Source organism: Galeopterus variegatus, unplaced genomic scaffold, assembly GCF_000696425.1.
Source record: "Galeopterus variegatus unplaced genomic scaffold, G_variegatus-3.0.2 Scaffold2989, whole genome shotgun sequence".
NCBI classification, from domain to species: domain Eukaryota; kingdom Metazoa; phylum Chordata; class Mammalia; order Dermoptera; family Cynocephalidae; genus Galeopterus; species Galeopterus variegatus.
In genome coordinates this window covers 95,787-115,851 of record NW_007729100.1, presented here as the reverse complement: position 1 = coordinate 115,851, position 20,065 = coordinate 95,787, and the positions used below count along the sequence as shown (strand labels likewise).

Below are 20,065 nucleotides of genomic sequence, written 5' to 3'. Positions count from 1 at the left end.
CGGGAGCCGGTCTCTATATGGGATCCGAACCCTTGGCGGGAGCGCCGCCGTGCTCCCAAGCACCGCACTCTACCAAGTGCACCACCGAGCCGGCCCTAAAACATGCTTTCTAAATAAAATGTCAAACTAAGACAAACTTAATTTATTCCATTCATTTTGTAAGTTCCCTTTATATTTGTGTATTTTATTTGTATTGTAATGACTTGATAATTATTTACATGACCCATTGTTCTGAATTCAGTTCAGAGTAGAACAAAAGACAACAGTCACAGATAGGTTTTGTTTCTTAAAAAAAAAATACTTAAAGCATGTATTACATTTTCTAAGTTTACAGGGAAATAAGAACAAAATGATAACCAGTTTCTTCAGAGATACACAATTTATTTCCCTAAGAAATTTTATTTTAGTTTTTCTCTCAATTTTAAGACAGAGAGCTGGTTCATACGGCCCATAAATCAAAAAGTGTAAAATGTTTTACAGTAAAAAAACTTCCCTCCCATCAATGTCTGCCAGAAACCTAGTTTCCTTCCCCAAAGAGTGTTATTAATTCTAGTTTAGTCTTCCAGAGATATTTTATGCATATATAAAAACTTTTCCCTATTCTTTTTTCCACAAAAGTTTACATGCTAAACATAACATTCCGTACTTGTTTTTTTAAAGAAACAGTAGTCTTTTGATATCTTTCTAAGAAAAAAGTATCCTTATACATGTTTTATAACTGTATATTAGCTTCTTTTTTCCACAAAAGTTTACATGCTAAACATAACATTCCGTACTTGTTTTTTTAAAGAAACAGCAGTCTTTTGATATCTTTCTAAGAAAAAAGTATCCTTATACATGTTTTATAACTGTATATTAGAATTCTATTACATAGATATATCAAAACATAGTCTTCTATTAATAAATAGTTAACTTGTTTCCACTATTTTGTTATTACAGACAATGCTGGAATAAATAAGCTTACACGTGTCATTTTGTATGTGTACACTTATATCCACAGGATAACTTCCCAGAAATTGAACTGTATCACAAGATATATACATTTAACATTTTGATAGATATTAGAAAATTTCTCTCCATATGAGTAACAAAAGTTACATTCCCATACAGCAATGTATGAGAATTCCCTTTTTTCCCTACAACTTTACCAGCAGAATGTAATTAAATTTTTACATCTTTGTCTATATGACAGAAGAAAAATAGTATCTTGGTACAGTTTTAATTAAAACATTTCCTTATTAGTTATGCAGTAGCATATAAGGATAATCTTCAATTAAACCATGGAATGAATTCCATTTCTGCAATTCGATGGCTACTCTAATTTAGTACCTACATCTCAAATTTAAATGTCGAGTTCAAAAATAGAATGAATTTTCCTTGTTTTTTTTTTTGTTGTTGTTGTTATTGTTGGTAGAAATGGGAGCCTGTATCTCCCATGAGTGTCAACTGCAGAGGCATCTCACCAACAACAGTTGAGAATAACTACTTTATTTTCAGAGTCAAGTAGCAGAAAAGGGTTTAACATATTATTTGGCTAATTCTCTTGCCTCCTGCTGAATGGACCACTGTTATTTGGCCCATCCTTCTAACCTGATAGATTCTAATTAGGATTCTAAGAATTTCCTAAACAGATGATGTCACATCTGTGCCACAGAGACCCAGTTGTGTCCAATCAGTCTTTGGCATAAGGAAGTACTTAAATTGCATTAAAATATATTATAATTTATGTTCTATCTACAGAATTGAAAAAAAAAATGGTAACATCCTCATACATGAAAAGTATTGGTTACCTTTTAGACTTCTTTTCTCCAGACTATGTTTCCAAAATTCTTACGTAAAAATTTCATAAGAATTAATATTAAATAATATTATTTAGCTATAGAGGATAGTTACTCCACTAGCCTATAGGCTTGCTTAGTGTTTCAGAATGGAAACTGCACTTGAACCCTTCAACAGCTTACCTTGGATCTCTGTCATGGTAGAAGCTGATCTTGTATCCTCCTCTTTTGCACAGAGTGATTTACAGTCAGGGTTACGAGAAGCCATATTCAAAATTTCTGATCCAGAATCTATCAACAGGAAGAAACTAACAGCATGAATATTATGCAAAGCAAGTATTTGCCTAGGCTCTTTTAATTTGCATACACTTCAGCAGGTCACAGATCATCAGGCTTAATATTATAATACTAACACACTATTTTTACATCTTTTCCAAGTGAACTCACCACTTGAAGCTACAGTACTGTCTGTGGAGGAAGTGTGTCTGGGTGATGGTAGTGTGGAATCTTCCCTGTCAAAAGGATAAAAGAAGTATTTTTGAAGTGTCCAAATAATTCTCTTAAAAATCAACTGAATATGCATACAAATTCACACACAAAAAACAAAAAGGCAAACCTGGACGGTGGTGGGCTCTGAGAACACAAGCATTCAACACCATTCTCCTTATGGGAAAAAAAAAAAAAAAGAGAGAGAGAGAGAGAGAGATAAGTTCAACAATTTGACATTTTCCATTCCAAAGAGGTTGTTTTAAGCAAACATTTTCATACAATTTAAAATGAACCCATATTTATTCTGTTCTTCTGAAGAGAATATGGGAATGAGATGGTACAGTGCACATTGATACACACATTTCCTCAAAGACGTACTTGCAAAAAAATCCAATTTTAAGTACATTTACACATCTGATATTGAAAGAAAACCTGATAAATTCCTGGGCAAAACAAATTCTAAACTCAAAGGGCAATTGGAATTTATTTCATGAACTGAAGTTAATTTTTAAAGAGAATATTCTACATGGGCATAAAACATTTCTATTTATGGGAATATTACTCAATCTAAAACTTTTGACCTAGTGATTTAAAAGCAGTTCTCTGTTTTCTAGCTAAACAAAACATACATTTTAAACTTAATCCACATCTCAAACATCTCGGGGATTACATCTAAGTCCGCACCTATTACCTAGTGCTCAAAAAGACCTTAACAAAATTGTGGCCCCAGCCTGCCAGGACTAGTGGTTCAAAGTCTCATTTGATCCTCTTACTTTCTATCAGGAATTTCTAATGAGGGAGAACTTTAGGGTATTAGGGTTATACAGTTATCCTATTTTTAAAAAAATACAGTGCAAAAAGAGTTTCCTTCCTAATAAACTCTTCTATTAAGTTTATTTTCATACTTATCTGATTTAGTTAGGAAAATAACTTAAAACTGAAATCATTCGCACATATTGAAAACCTGCAGAATGTAAAAATGAAGACATTTAAATATTTCATTATCAAACACAGAACTTCTCAACTGCTACAACCAACAATAGGTTTCTATGAAGAGATACTGTATTTCATACACAGTATTTAGAATCTCTTCAAGAAAATACTTACCATAGTCACAGAAAGGTAAAGGTTTAGGAAGGGTTTGCTGAATTTGTAGTTACCCAGTACAATGATAGCTATTTACACCGGTTTAGCACATTAAGCTTTCTAAAATCCCTTTTTTCTGTCATCTCATTTAATTCTCCCAACAATCTTTGCAGGGGGATTTAGCAAGCAAAGATTTACTTCAGGTAAGGAAATTAAGGTCAGTGAATAAAGTATTTTCCCAAGAGCCTGCAGAATTGTGCAGCCAGCCTTCAAACCCAGATCAAACTAAATACACTGTTCTCTCCACTGTAAACAGAACTAACTCTGAGTATACCCTACCCCAGGCTATTGGAGAGAAAAAGTCTCAGCAATGATTGTCTTAGACTGGTAGATGATTTAAATATAAACTTTTAAGATGTTTACCTTAAACGTTTAGAAAAACCTACAACTGAATTTGCAAAGCCCTAATTCTCTCATATGTCATTGATGTTAGTCAGTCTTCTCTCTTATTTCATTTCTGCTTTAAATGACTTTGGGTCCCACCACATGGGCTGAAGCCCATCATGAAACCAGTTCAATTTAATTCAACAAACTTCCCCAAAGCCCATTTTGTGCCAGGAACAGTGACAAGGGCCAGAGACAGACAAAAACACAGTCCTTGTCCTGGAGGAGCCTGTAGGCCAGTCAGGGACATAAATATATAACACAAATACCTTATGATTTATAAGCAGCATTTCACAGAGGAAAGTAATGTTCTCAGAATAGAATTAACAGAGTGAGGTGATATCTGAATTAAGTTTTGAAGATAAATTGTTCTTTATAATGTGTTGGTAGTTATATGATGATGGCCCTATCTTTAAAATATTTAAATAAATTGTATTAGTAATTTTTATATGCTTATTTTACTATAGACCTATATATATGTAAGAAATGAAGCTATGAAACTGAAGAAAATTAAATATTTTTCAGTTTTACTGAGTATCATCATTAATACAAACCAATAAGAATTGATTTCTCAATAATAATTTTAAAAGCCCATTTAACATTCTGTAACATTTAAAACGTTGTTACTATGCATGGCTTGAAATAATACTTATTACTTCACTATAACTAAAAAGCTAACTTTGTCAGAAAAGTCTTCATCCTGTACCTATCAAGGTCATGGGCAATCATATTTGAGTTCAAGAAGTATGAAAAAGAATACAGCTCCTATTCCCTGTTCCATGAAACCAGTTTCTAGTATGGGGGGAAAGGGGACACAATTTCTGCAAACCTTGTTTTTTAAAAAAGTGTAGTTATTTTTCAAAATAATAAATACAGCAAAAATAGTTTACCTCCAGTATACTGAGTCTCATTTGCCATAATTCTCAGTGTAAGGTCTTCTCTTGCCTTATGCCTTATATTTGAAACATTTTAGTTAGAAGCCTTTTTATAAATATAAAATATTTATTGATTAAACAAATAACACATTTCATGCTAGTGACGGTAGTCAATGTTGTACCCCCCAAATATGTATAACTATGTTTCAATTAAAAAAACAAACAAACAACAACAACAAAACCCTACAAATAATCCTGTAATTTTGGAGAAATCACATATATTTGGTAGCCATACATGACCACGTTGTTCTGGAACAGTTGCAAGGTAAGCAATTGTGTATTATTCCCAAATCATTACTCTTTCTAAATCTCAGTGATCAGAAAACAACCCATTATACAATATATCTCAATGCTAAATTTTCACAAATTTGGTCTATCAACATTTTTTTCTTTCTTACAAGAATAACCAGAGTAAGGTGTTTTTTTTTTTTTTTTTAATTTAGTTTCAAATTTAAGATGACAGTTAATGAAAGTTGGAGATGCAGCCCCTCAGGGTGTCTGTATGTGTGCAGTTGGTGTGGCAGGTCAGTCAGCAGGAACTTTCCACAATCACACCCTTTTGTTCCAGCTTCAAATGTCACCCCTATTCAAACCAGCATCCTGGGCCCACGGAAGAACTCAACCCACACACACCAACTGGGAGACCTGGACAGATCGTGAAAAAGATCAGCTTCTAGATATATTTTAAAACCAAAGAAAATCAAGAAATTGACTGAGAGCAAGGAAAAGAAAGTTCAGAGGAGAGAATTACTTACATGTAGAAGATTGGCTCAAGCCAAGTGAATCTAAAACAGGCAGAGAGCATAGAGCAGGAAGAATGCTCTTCCTGTCCAAGCCATTCAAATATTCACCTGCATAACATTTACATGAAAATCCACAGACCAGCCCATTTGTTTCTGACAGTAAGAGTCTAATGTAGGGTGGGGTAGCCAAGGTACTCATGGAACAAAGTGAGACAGATTCACCCATGGGCTGGGTCAGCAAGCTCAGGTCACACACTCACACTCTCTCACACACACACACAGACAAACATATTATTTCAATATTTAGATAGAAAAATATGAAGAACAATAAGAAATAACTTTTAAGATATTAGTCATGGCAATTAATTGGCTTAGATAATCTCCCAGGATTACTTTATTTTTGCTCTTCTAGATGAAATCCTGCTTTAACTATAGATTTTATGATCAGAAACTCTTTACTAATAAGCATTTATGTTACCAATGTCATTTTTACTATTAAATCTATTTTAGACAACTGATGCTTGTTAAATAAGTTAATGTGGTTTTCTGAGAACAAAAGAAAAACTGAACAAAAAGAGTCTGTGACTTACATTGTACTTGACTCAGTATCTGTTTAAACGTCAAAAGAGGAAGAATGTTAAAATGAACTTTAAAAGATTAGACCTAATGGAACCTAAGCAAAACTAAGTTTGCTTACAGGTTCTTTTTTTCCCCCCTTCAATTTCTAACTAAAAGTACACCACACCTTCCGATCTGTGGGACACACCCACCACTTTGAGGTTCATTTATAATACAGTTATCAGTCAGCTTCTTCATGTCCCAACTTTGCAACTGGCAATGTTATTTATTCTCCACGGTTATTAATGCTGCACCCACGCAGAGCTTGAAAGAACAGGATAGACAATGGCCATAAAACCTTCTGAGATATTTTTACACTGATCCTGTTCCTTCCCTCAATAAATCACCTGCTCCCAGTGATAGTATATCTTAAACATGTAATAACATGAAGGAAAACTCAAAGGGAGGCAAGACACTTCATATTTAGTGCAATTTTGTTTGTTTGTTTGTTCAACCAAAGAAAAAGTAGAGAAATTCATCTCTGGATCGCTGGCCTGTTACAAGGTATCCTCTGAGCTTCACGATGCTGATAATTCTGATTCTGAGTGATAGTAATGGCTACTATTTTCTGAGCATTTACTATGAACCAGGTATTTAATAGATGTTACAAAGTACCTTGGTGAGGTCAGATCTGAAATTAGAGTAAGGTAGAAGGGAGAATCAGTTTTGTTGTTATAGAATTTTCATGGAACTTCTTAATTCTTACAGTATTTGGGGACACAAACAAGTACCTACCCTCTTGTGTAGTTTTGCAAAGGCCCAGAAAACCTCCAGTTGCTCTTCAGAGTCAATGGTGGGGACAGTGACCAAGGACAGGAAGGGAGACTCAGGAGAAACAACTGGCCCCTAAAGAGAAATTGCCAAGAGTGGGGAGGAATGGAGGAAGGGTGTGGACCAGCTATTGAGGGAGAGGCAGTACCGGCCTGAGACAGAGTTCGTCTCCAAGCCCTGCTGGCTTATCTGTGTCTTGCAAAGTAGAGGAGAACTTTAAAAACCACATCACAAGCAGCCCATCCACCATCACCAAAGGGGACCCTTTTCTGAAAGTGCCAGAACAAGAAGGGAGAGTCGTCTCTCTACTGACCAGGGAAGAGAGACCGTCAGAAGTCCAGACACAGAGTTCCCAGGAGGCCCGCAGTGGGGCAGGCTGGGCCAGTGGGCAGCATAGACAAGGAACACAAAGGACTGCCGAGGTGGGACTGCAGAAACCAGCGTCTCTGCTCCACAGCTCCTCAAGGTTAAGCACCTGCCTGGAACCCATTAGTTGGTGAGGTCTGAAGAACATGGGAATATGTTGGTATGTACCTCTGGAGATTCTTGGAAATGTTGGGAAGGGACCCAGTGAAAAGGAAAGGCCTTCCTATTCACAAGCAAGGGGGGAAGCAGGCACTGAGAGGCATTGTCTCGCCTCGGAATCTGACCTACTTGGTTCATTTCCATAGACTGGTTAGACCAGAACTTAGCTGTGCAGATAGGTATAAGTAGATGTATATATGGAGCGTGTTTGTGTGTGCGTCCGTGCACACACACACATGTGTATTCAAATCCTCAAAAAAACCCTGCAAAGCAGTATCTGTTTCACAGGGGACATAAGCAAATTCAGGCACATTAGGCCACTTTTCCAAGTTCACACAGCTAGTAAATATAGAGTCAGTCTTAAATCCTGGTTTGCTTGATTCCAAAACCTATACTATGTGGCTAAAAATTCTAACTCATTACTAAGAAAAATTTCAAATGAATACAAAGATGGACGGAATAATTAACCCTTGTGCACCCATCATGCAGATTCAACAGTTATCAACTTATGGCCAAGCTCATTTCATTACACTCTGTCTCACTGAACCTACCCCTGCCTTGTTTTGAAGCAAATTCCAGATATTTCATCCAGAAATATTTCAGTATGAATCTCTGGAAATAATTTATTTCCTTCTTTCCTCGCTACACCAAAATATTCCCCCAAATCTAATTCACTGGGTCAATAAAGTTGCTCTGTTTTATCCCAAAATGAGGTCCAAATTATTTTACTATGAGATGTTTCTTCTTAGACATTAATCTTGTTAGTCTTTTGTTCACTCAAAGACCCTCTTATGAATATTAATGTTTACCTTACATTGTGCCTTCTGAAAAAGATGCTAGAACATAGCTTCCTCTGTGAACATGGGGGAGGAATAAAAAATATATCTCAAGTCCATAGGAACACCAGTCCAAAAAAGGAGTCAGAAAGCAATAAGTTAACTGAGTGCTCACTCTCAATGTTTTTAAAAGATGCTGTAGTGAGTACAAAATAAATAAATAGGCATTCAACAAACATTAATGGGAAGCTACTGTGCCAAACCTATGCAGGGTGCGAGATGCACATCGGTTAATGGTCAAGTAAGGGCACTCTCTGCCAAGTCTACTGGCTGATATAGGAATAAATATAAGAAAATGAGTAACTACAGTGCAACCAGAATGCAGGTGACAAGAGTGGGAGGATAAAGAGTTACTGGGGTTTCAAAGAAGGGAATAAACTCAGTTACCTCCTGCATGGGGTAGTTGGGAAACAAGGAAACTGAGGCCTGAAAAGACGACTATTCCAGTGTCACACAGAGGCCAACCCAGGGAAAAACCTGATCTCTCGACTCCTACTCTTTAAGGGTTTCCACAGCAAAGACTGGAGATGCTTGACTGTCAACATTTTATGCTACCACAAGAAAGGTTTTAGGGAGCCGTTTTAGAAATGGACCTTGACAGCCCAATAGAATTTTGACAAATGGAGAAGCATACAGTGTTCTGAACAGAGAAAACAGCACAAACAGGTTTGTGTGATTTGTTCTGACGATACACGCTCCCTGGCTCAGCTGACGTATGGGGACAGCCATAAAGCAGGGATGGGCAACTAAAGGTAGAAACATAGGTTGCAACCAGATTATAGAATCCCAGGGTTAAGTTGTTTGTTATGAAGCTGTAAAGACTGACAAAAATCCATCCTTTAAAGCCAAGGAATTAAGAAAACACCATCATTTTTTTGGTCCACTGAGATGAACATAGATTATGTTTTTTGTAACTTGTATCTTATGTTTTATTCTAATTCCTTGTACTTATTACTAATGAGAATGCTTTAAAAAGCATTTTCTAAGTAGAGTTCTCTATTTACTCAGGAGGGGTGTGCAGTGGAAGAAAGGGTGGAAAGGGGCGCTGCTCCGGGACAAGGGTGAGGAGGGGCACGCACAGGAGCCCCACTGTGCAGATCCTTCGGAGGAGCCGAAACCTGGAACAGGGATGTTGAGAACTGGGGGTATCAGCCACAAAGCACAGCAGCCAGACTAGTTCCTGGGCACTACAGGAGAAATGGCAAAGGAGACAGCATGAAAATCTGCAAGGAACCTACTCATTTCCCCAGCAACCTGTGGCAGGAATTTGCACTGTGATCCATGCTACCTCTTACTTCTCAATGGTCTCAAGACCACAGACAAAACCTCTCAGTCACATATCTTAGTCAGAGTCAATTAGGAAGTCTTTCTAAATATATAAGGCAGCACATTTTTAGCCAAAAAGCCACTTTCAAGGCAACTATGAGAGATTGTTATGATTGAATGCCTAAACTCAGGGTACTACGAAGAGGTTGTAAACAGACCTGTCCTTTGAAGCTAGACAAACCTGAATTTGCATTCCTTACTAGTTGAACAACCTTGGATAATGTCTTTAACTCCCTCAATTTCAGTTGCGTCATTTGTCAAAAGCAGAGAATACCCACCAGTCAAGGCTGTGGACTGGATTAATAACACGGATTGTGGAAATGCTTTCCTGCGAAGTGTCCGGTACACAACTGATGTTTGTTTCTTCCCCCTTCTTAGGGAATTCAGTGTCAGATAAAAGGGAAATTACTAATAACCAAACATCCTGTAAGCTTCCAAGTTCAACTTCCTTTTTGAAAACTTTATAAGAACTGCTAAGGAAAAGCAAAATAGATTCATTTCCTTTTTCTTTCTTTTTCTTAGCTACTCACTAACACAGGTACTAATGAACAGAAAAAATGTCAGATACACTCAAAAGGAAGTGTAAGAATAACTCATACAACTCAGCAGTAAAAAGAAATATAAACCCCATTTTAAAAATGGGCAAAGGCTCTACACAGACATATCTCCAAAGAAGACATATAAGTAGACAAAAAGCATATGAAAGATGCTCAATCATTAACCACCAAGGAAATGCAGATCAGACCCACGATGAGATATGACTCTCCCTTCACCAAGACAGCTATAACCAAAAAGACAGGCAAGTACCGATGAAGACGCGGAGGCAGTGGAAGCCCCATACACTGCTGGTGGGAAAGTAAAACAGGGCAGCCGCTGTGGTTTCTCAAAACATTAAACATAGAATTACCATATGACACAGTATATAAGTCTATAGCCAAAAGGATTAAAAATATATGTTCACACAAAAACATATACATGAATGTTCACAAGCAACATTATTTACAATAGTCAAAAACTAGAAACAACTCAAATGCCCATAAACTGATGAATGGATAAACAAAATGTAGTATATCCATACAATGGAATATTATTTTGCCATTAAGAATGAAGTACTGATAACATGCTATGACATGAATGAACCTCGAAAACCTTACGCTAAGTGAAGGAGCCAGGCACAAGATGTCACATTTTATATGATTCCATTTACAAGAGATGTCTGGAATAGGCAAATCTATACAGATGGTAAATTAGTGGTTGTCTAGGGCTGGGGGTTTAGGGGAAGGGAAATAGGGAGAGACTGCTCATGGGCTTGGGTTTTCCTCTGGGGTGATCAAAATGTTCTAAAACTGACTGGGATGATGGTTGCACAACTCTGTGAATCTATTAAAAACCATTTAATTGAACAACTTAAATTAAATAATTGTTTGATGTGTGAATTACTTCTCAATAAAGGTGATGGTGAAGAAGGATGGATTTCCAGATGCTGAAGCAGAACCGTTGGCTCCACTTGACTGAGAAGATCGCAGGGCTGAGGCCCAGCCTGCAGACTGAGGAAGGTCCTCCCACCACACCTCAACGGCCCAGGGATCCAGATGCTGAAGCAGAACCGTTGGCTCCACTTGACTGAGAAGATCGCGGGGCTGAGGCCCAGCCTGCAGACTGAGGAAGGTCCTCCCACCACACCTCAACGGCCCAGGGAGTTGACCTAAGTGACTCACTTCTTGGGTAGAGAGGTAGCATTAGTACCTGACTTTGGCAATGGCTACTCTCCATGAGCATGGTCTTGCTTTGTAATCTTTGACAAACAGCCAGCCCGGACCTCAATTCTTGGAGAATCAATGGGACCTGAGACTTCTTACAGTCATTAATGAATTTAAGTCCCAAATCAGCCTGCCTCTCACACAAAAAGTTCAGCCTACTTCACTAAAATCTCCTTTTGGTTATATAACCCAGAGTTTATACTACACAAGGAGTAGGTAGAAAGCCCCCCAAACGACTGAATTTTAATTTCCTGACTTCAGAGGTAGATATTTCTCATGCATCTGAGTTATGTGGTATCAGACTCATACCTGCTGTAAGAGTATCCATAATACTTAAAAAGAGAAAGACAAAAAAAGGGAAAAAGAATACTCATAGAAGAGGAACAGGATATGGTAATAATAAAAATGAAATTGAAATCTAGTCAACACTCACTTCCATACTTAGGTCATCATTCATCCTGATGCAACTTGAAAGACCTGTCCTTGGGTCAGAGCCACCTGTGGCAGGACCTGGGCACCTGGCAGTAGAAAGTAGAGTTACTTACTACAGGTGAAAAACTACAAATTTTAGCAGTCACCAAACTATAACATAGTTCCCACTTCCCTATCCACTGTGTCAGTTTTCAGTTTTATCAAATTTCTAATTAACTTTATGACTTAAGTAAGACATAATGAAAGAGAGCTTCTACCTCTATCTATCAGAGAGAGAGGATACAAACAATGGAAATCCAGCCAAAAACGAAAATGAAGAATTTGCAACTCAAAGTCTGTTTCCTCACCCTCAAACCAGAAAGGAAATTTCATTGGGGTGGACAGTCCTCACAAACTCCACTGGCATTTCTGAGCTTTTCCTAAGATCGGTCTGTGTACTTAAAAAGGCAGGTGAGCACAAATGAGCATTGCAAGAGGATGGGATGCAGGGACAGGGATAGATTCCCAAAGGCTTGTTAGCCTTGAGTGTGGAAGTCACAGAAATACGATCAAAACGTACCTGAGTTAACTTCGCAGTATGCAGGTGTGATATGGTGGTCTCTGCCCCCAGTTCCTGAGACAGAACTCCTAAAATCCTTGTAGACAGGGGTGCTAGGAGAATATTTTCTTCTAATATTTGGTCTCGACCCTGGTTCATGATACAAAGCTCCTAAGACCTCTGTAATTTCCTGATAGGAGCATCTGGACACAGAGTTCCCAAATCCCTTGGAATTCCTGGGCATCAGGAGCATCTTTTGTTCAAAAGAGGCAACTCTTGGTGAGATCCTGGATAATCTCAAGATGGAGGGTGCTTGCCATGGGCACCAACCTTGTGATTAGAGGGTTGGAACGTTCAGCCCCACCCCCCCAAAACTTCGGGGAGGGGAGAGGGGCTGAAGGGTGAGTTGACCACCAGTGGCCAGAGACATAATCAATCATGCCTACAAAATGAAACCTCCATAAAAACCCAAAGGACAGGGTTCTGGGGTTGGTGAACAAGAATGCATCCACATGCTGGTAGGGCGGCATAACCCAACTGCACAGAGACAGAAGCTCCTGAGCTCGGGACCCTCTAAACCTCGCCTTATGTATCTCTTCATCTGGCTTTTCATCTGTATCCCTTAAAATATTCTTTGCAATAAATGCGTCAACGTAAGTAAAGGGTCTTTCTGAGTTCTATGAGCAAATTAATTGAACTCGAGGAGGGGGTCGGGGCAACACCCAATTTATAGACAGTCAGAAGTGCAGGTCATAACTTGGGACCTGCGACTGGCATCTGAAGCGGGGGCAGTCTTGTGGGACTGAGCCCTCAACCCATGGGATCTGATGCTATCTCCAGGTAGACGGAGTCAGAATCGAATTGAATTAGAGGACACCCAGCTGGTGTCTACTGTAGAATTGCTTGGTACGTGGAGAACTGCTTGGCATGTGGGTAAAAAACCCATACCTCTGGTGTCAGGAGTCTAGTGTTGAGAATACAGTAGGAAAAAACAGTTTGTTGGTGTGTTTTTCCTTTTAGATTGGAAGATTAGTCTGTGTACTTAAAAAGGAAGAGGATGGAGTGCACGGACAGGGATAGGTTCCCAAAGATTTGTTAACTTTGAGTGTGAAAAGAATAAAAATATGATAAAAACCTATCTAAGTTAACTTAGCAGTATGTAGAACATCCTCCTAAAAATTGGGAAACATCTTAGGTAGCCTAAATTGTCCTTTAAATTTTAGAATGGATATTACAAAATTCAAAAAAAAAAAAAAAGCAAGAAAACTACAACAATGTCTTTACTTTAAAATTGTAAATTTTCAAAAAGTAGAGAAGTTTTACAATAAAAGTTCACAATAAAGATGTTATGATCTTAGCATATTAAAATTTAACCAATGAAAATGCTAAGCGATGGGAATAGGACACCCATGAAGAGTAGTGTAAGTAAATTTTGCTTTTTTTTTTTAAACTTACTTGTGTCGTCTTGTCACACCCAAAGAATCATCTTTTACTTCTCCAGATTTGGGCCTTTCACACGAAGCATGGATTTGGTTGGCTACACATGAGAAAGGTGTCAGTTCCAGCCTTGGAACTGCTGTAAGACTATCCAGACACAAGGCATCTGTAGTAGAACAGAAAAGTATAAAAATACAGGAGAAGTGGCGGACTAATGGGTACAAAGCTATGCTGTCTACCCTAAGTGAATCACTGTGCAGTATATGTATGTACTGAAACAACACACTGTACCCCACAGATATGTACAAGCAAATGTTAAAATAAAAAAATAAATAAATAAAAATAGAGATTAACTTCTGGTTCAAACTATATTAAAGCTATAAACTATATTAATAAATAATTCTTCCCCTCTTGAGAGACTGGATCATTTCTATGAAAGCAAAAGTCTATCCAATTCTATCAACATTTTAGCATAAGCTCTCTTGATGCTTAGTTATATGGAGGTGGAAATGCCAAATGTTGTTTGCTTTTTTTTTTTTTTTAAAGCAGAGGGTAGGAGAGGACAGAAAACTTTTGCCCACTAAGCAACTAGAGGGCTCAATAATCTACAGCCAGTGGGCAAAATTCAAGCCAGCTACCTGTTTTTGTAAATAAAGTTTTATTGGAAAATAGCCACACCCGTGTTCACATGCTGTCCCTGGCTGCTTGTGTGCTACAACAGTAAAGTTGAGTAGTTGCAGCAGAAACCACATGGCCTGCAAAGCCTAAAATATTTACTATCTGGCCCTTTACAGAACAAGTGCACAGATTCCTGAAGAGAAAAGTGTAAGACATTGTGATTAGAACCTGTCAGAGTGACGCAGGAAATAGGTTGGGATGATAAACCATTTTTTTGGGAAACCATCTTGTTAATGTGTGTTTCTGAATATACGAAGCAGCAGAGTTTAATGGAAAAAACATAGGCTTTGGAGTCAATTGTAATTTTTTAGTACGAATCCTGACTCTGACATACCAGTTGTGCTATCTTGAATAAATAAGCCACTCTGAGCCACAGTTTACTTATATATAAAGTGATACATGACCTTGGGCAAATTCTCTGTTCAAAGTTCTCCATTTCCTCATCTTCAAAATGGAAATTATATTAGCATCTACTTCATAGGATTAAAGGAGTTAACAGATATGTTAAGAGCTCAGAACTGTGCCTGACGCATAGCACACACTCTTTAAGTGCTGTCATTGTTTCCTCATCTTCAAAATGGAAATTATATTAGCATCTACTTCATAGGATTAAAGGAGTTAATAGATATGTTAAGAGCTCAGAACTGTGCCTGACGCATAGCACACACTCTTTAAGTGCTGTCATTCGTGGTGGTGGTGCTGGCGATCACTGAGTTAATGTGAATAAAATAATCTCCATAAAGTACTACTCTATTGTCTGATACAAAATGAACACTCCATTACCAGCGGTGGCAGTTTTTCCAACTCTAGTTTAAATGATCCACAAACCAGTCCACTTCTTTTTATTCCTTCTTAAATTTATTTTGATAATCATCCCACTTCTTTTGTCACTTCAGAACCAGCCATAAGTTTTTGCTTTTAACCGTATCCATGTGTTCTGAGAGATGTCACTACATTGAGCATTTCCCAGGATAAAGCCATTTCTTCTTAGCCTGGCATTGAGGGATAGTCCACGATTTGATCCACGACCTGTTTTACCTTCTTCAAACACATTCTACTGCATTTCAACCTGAACCCTCTTGTTTCCAATGACTTGCTCAGCTTTGGCTCTTCTACAATCATCTAATTCTTACTTCTCTTTTATTCATTTATTCATTCATTCATTCATTCATTCATTCATTCATTCATTCATTTATTTATGTTTGTCCTTTTTGAGACTGGCCGCACCGCGCTCAGCCAGTGAGCGCTGTGAGTGCACCGGTCATCCCTATATAGGATCCGATAGGATCCGAACCCGCGGCGGGAGCACTGCTGCACTCCCAGCGCCACACTCTCCCGAGTGTGCCACGGGCTCGGCCCTCTTTTTATTTTTTATTTTGTTTTGCTTGCTTAAGCCATTGTCACTCATTGGAGCACTTTATTCATGCTTTTGGCTTTTCCAAACCCAACCCATCTTTCAAGGTCTGGTTCAACTATCACTTCTTCTGTGGAGTCTTCTCTGAGCCCAGAACTTTTCTCTCCATTAATCTGTGAGCTATTTTAAGGCTTATTCTTTATTACACATAATACGGTGCCTTGCACAGAGTAGTTATTCAAATATATATTGATTGACTGAATTCAGGGATAAATATCCAAGTATTCTACAATTTTTCCTATACAAATATAATTGTGATTAATTATTCTCTCTCAAAAAGAACCCTGCCCTCGGCTATGCTCGAGCAGGTGTTGGAGAGGGGCTATCCGCGCTTACCTAGCAGAGGCGTATACCAGCACGTATGTTTCAAGGTCAGGGGTGTCAGATGTATTCTTGTTTCTTGGCCACTATATGGTTTGTGGCAATGCTGCTTCTGAACAGAAAACCAGGTATTAGTTGTCTAAAGGAGTGTAACATATTTCATAATCTGTTCTCTTTATGTTCGAGGGTGAAAAGAATATCACCAGTCTCAAATGACTCTTTGAGAGAAGTCAGAAAGAAAACAAATGATATAAGGTAGCAAAGCTTTCATGCTTTTGATTAAAAGGTATATACCATATGAGAAAATTATAATTCTTATTTAAAAATCACAGTTCAATAATTTAACAGAACGCTAACATCATCAATTCCAGAGAATTGACACTCTGATATAAAGAAAGGCTTTGAGGAAAGAAGTATGGGTGAGGGGCAAGCTTCATTATATGACTCTTCAAGATACTGTAGTCAAAAAAATTTAAATATCGCTATGCCTTAGGACCAAATAGGATTGTGTGTATGTGTGTGATAAAGAAAAAAAATTGGTGTTCACTGCTTTGTCTGGTAATCTCTTGAAGAAAAGCAGTAAAGAGTTCTAAGGCTACTAATGCACAGTGGACTCAGCTTTCTATTTTGTAATAGGAATTGATTTGCAATTGCTACCTAAATAATTTCAAAAAGCTTACACTTACCAATTTTTCTTGAAGAGGTTGTTGAATTGTACCTGTGCAGGACGGGTGATCATAGTGAGGAAATTCCTCATCTAAAAAGTTCTGTCATGAGAAAACAGAGGAGTATATTCAAAGTCAGAACAATGAAAGGGTCAGAGATACAAAACACATTAAACTAATAGAAGATACGCTGCCACCAAAAAGTGGGTGAAATTGACCAGTTCTTTATCTTGTATTCTACTTTAAAGGAACACATTTGTAACTGTGTTCTCTTAAAGTTAAAAAAAACCCAAAAAACTTCTCACTGTATTTTCCCCATTACTGGATCTAGGAATGAAATCCAAAGATCAAAAACAAGAAATTGAATGGCTTTGTCATTGAAATCTTTAGGCAGAGGCCAAAGAAGCTTGCTGGAGACATAACTCAGAGTACTGAAAATGGTGTCTGTGAAAATTCTATAGCAATAAAATTGTGGCCTTAATCCAAGAAGCAGATACACATCTATCACAGTTATAATAGAAAATTTTGTCCGTGTTCTTGAGATGACTAAAGCATCTTTAGATATAGAAGTTTTTCCTAGCTCAATTTATTGCAGGGGGCTTTTTCAGCACTCTGCCTGGCTTATCCTCGACATGAACAATTTTTTTTCCTGCTTAATCAGATGTGTTTGCATTATACCCTGGAAACAGATACATGCAAATATCCCCCTTCTTTCTTTCCTCCTCCATCCCCTTCCTCCAGTGCTAACTCTGCTACTCCCTTATGTTCTTCATTTGAACAAAAGGAGACTCATCAAGCATCACAAGGGAAAGAAATACATTCAGCTCTGTCATAGATGTCTTGAGATATCCAGACAGAGAGAAGTTGAAAGTTTAATGCAAATAGGAAAAAATAGAAAACAGATCAGACCATCACAGCCTGTTCAAGAGTATTCAAAATTTCAGCATATGATTATAAATTGAAAGATGCACCCTTACTACATCAAAAAGGAGGTCCTAAGACAAAAAGCAAAAACGAAAAAAAACTAGCTCTTTGCTAATACATATAGTGGCTGGGCAAAATAAATTCTGAAATCTTCCACTTCAGAACTCATTAATGTGAATTCTCCCCTCTTGTTTTGCTAAATGCTTTCGGTGTATAAGAGAACAAAGTCCACCAAAGCATTTTCTTCTCAGCTGGTTATTTAATCGAATGATTAAAATCATTATATATTATAAATGAGCTTCAAAACTTATATGAATTGAACATCTTCCCCACAGTAAGTAAGTAAACACATTATCACGGTGGGTTTTTTTTACCTGTGACAGCAAGCCATGGAGTCCCTCTTGAATTAACTTCTTTTGAAGTAAATCAATTGTTGCTACAAAGAAAATTTATAACCAGCTCAATATGACAATTTTTAGCCCCCCTCTCCCTTAATTCATTTCACTGCTTCATAAGCTTTTGATGGCTTTAAATTGGGGGTCTGAAGGAAAAGAGAGGGGAAAACAACTTCTGATAATGGAATTCTCCACTTATGACTTGGGGAATATGGAAAAGCAAACTGAAACAGCTAAACCATTATCACCCTTGGGAAGTTAAAATGAACCTCATTAATGCAAGTGAATTGTCTTCTAAAAGTGAGTCATAGAATTACTCAATCTTAAAATAAGAATACACTTTAGGAGGTCATTTATTCTAACCTCCTACTGATATGAAAATCCTCTCTCCAAAAAATGGATTAATGGACACAAAACAGCTAGCTAGAAAAAAAAAATTCTTTTGATATACAGTCGACCTATGCACCTATAATCAACAGTAATTTACTGCATGTTATCAAATGACTAAAGAAATAGAATGACCTCAACAACAAATGATTTTGTAATGATGAATATGCTAATTTTCCTGATGCGGTTATCACACTTTGTATATAGGTATTCATATCCAACTCTGTACCCCACAAATATGCATAATCAATTATGTTTCAGAAAGAGAGAAAGAAAATCCTCTCTCCAGCAAGCCTCTGCTTGAACCCTAGAATTAGAGCCCTAGGATCCCAGAATCCTACATGTAGATCTGAGGTCACGAGAACACTGATGTCCAGAGGATCAAAATGGTCACTGGTAAGTCAGGGAGCTGAGAGTGGACTCAAGGGACAGTGCTCAATTCAGTGCACCGTTCTGTGAAATCAAAAATAATTGGCTTTTCTACTTAACTCAAATTTGCTTCCCTGTAACTTCCAAAGTCTTATTTCTGGAATAATGGAAATGAGAACAAAAAAACAGCTATTTAACTCTTTAAGTTACATTGTAACACATTACTTATTTGACAATCCAGACTTTTTGAAACATAGCCAAGAAACAGAAAAGAAGCCCAAGTCTTTTGAACAACCAAAACAGATGCTGATACCCATGCCCTTTATTCATGTGGAGAATCCCACACTTGTACTCAGATAGCGGGCTCTGAATTTATACATAATTTTCACAAGCTTGAGTGCTTTCTCAACCCACAGAAGATTAAAAGCAAAAATTAAACAAGGGTGGGGAGCTCTGCTAGATGGAAGCATATTAATAGCTACACTTATTTTTTTTATCACTAACAGTCAGGAAAATTATTAACAACAGATACTCTGGTGCCCAAAACACATTGAAATCTGGTGCTTCTTATTTTATAGACCCACATTTTTATATCTCAATAGCCTGAAAAAATTGAGTAACAAAAATTATGCTTAATATATGTAAAATAAAAGTATATAATCTAATTTTTTTGAAATTTTTCAGAAAAAAAGGCTTTATGAGCTTCAATTATGTAGAAAATTACCCATGTAAAAATTCTATTTTATAAGTTTTTAAATAAAAATAACTCATTTCTTTTTTTTTTTTTTAATTTTTATTTTGTCAATATACAATGTAGTTGGTTATTATGGCCCATCACCGAAACCTCCCTCCCAAAAATAACTCATTTCTCAACTAAGTTTGACATAGTAATACTAGGCCCAAGTAGGAGAAAAACATTCTAATCTATTGAAATAATTAAAACAATTTTTTTCTTATTAGCACTTAGAACTCTAGTAAAGATTAGATTTTTAAAAAATTCTCCATGTTAACTGTGTTAAGAACAAGGTTCTGGGCCGGCCCGGTGGTGCACTGGAGAGTGCGCCGCTTGGGAGTATGGCGGCGCTCCCGCCGAGGGTTTGGATCCCATGTGGAGACCAGTTCCCGCTCACTGGCTGAGCGTGGTGTGGGCGCAACACCGAGGGTTGCGATCCCGTTGCCGGTCCCCGGTACGGG

General features: G+C 37.5%; 2 protein-coding genes across 2 annotated transcripts in view; both read right to left on the bottom strand.

Annotated features, from left to right (window-relative positions):
- The window catches only part of LRMP (lymphoid-restricted membrane protein), a 40,144-nt gene extending 26,266 nt beyond the window's left edge, over window positions 1-13,878 (bottom strand). The window contains exons 1-5 of the mRNA XM_008583646.1: window positions 13,737-13,878; window positions 11,745-11,829; window positions 2,395-2,441; window positions 2,226-2,290; window positions 1,962-2,069 (exon numbers count right to left, since the gene is read on the bottom strand). Coding sequence (XP_008581868.1) covers window positions 1,962-2,069; window positions 2,226-2,290; window positions 2,395-2,441; window positions 11,745-11,768 — 244 coding nt within the window. The 5' untranslated portion in view covers window positions 11,769-11,829; window positions 13,737-13,878. The remainder of the gene's footprint in view (window positions 1-1,961; window positions 2,070-2,225; window positions 2,291-2,394; window positions 2,442-11,744; window positions 11,830-13,736) is intronic.
- Window positions 13,806-20,065, bottom strand: part of LOC103599503 (lymphoid-restricted membrane protein-like) — a 66,991-nt gene continuing 60,731 nt past the window's right edge. The window contains exons 18-20 of the mRNA XM_008583651.1: window positions 18,095-18,156; window positions 16,818-16,898; window positions 13,806-13,884 (exon numbers count right to left, since the gene is read on the bottom strand). Coding sequence (XP_008581873.1) covers window positions 13,837-13,884; window positions 16,818-16,898; window positions 18,095-18,156 — 191 coding nt within the window. The 3' untranslated portion in view covers window positions 13,806-13,836. The remainder of the gene's footprint in view (window positions 13,885-16,817; window positions 16,899-18,094; window positions 18,157-20,065) is intronic.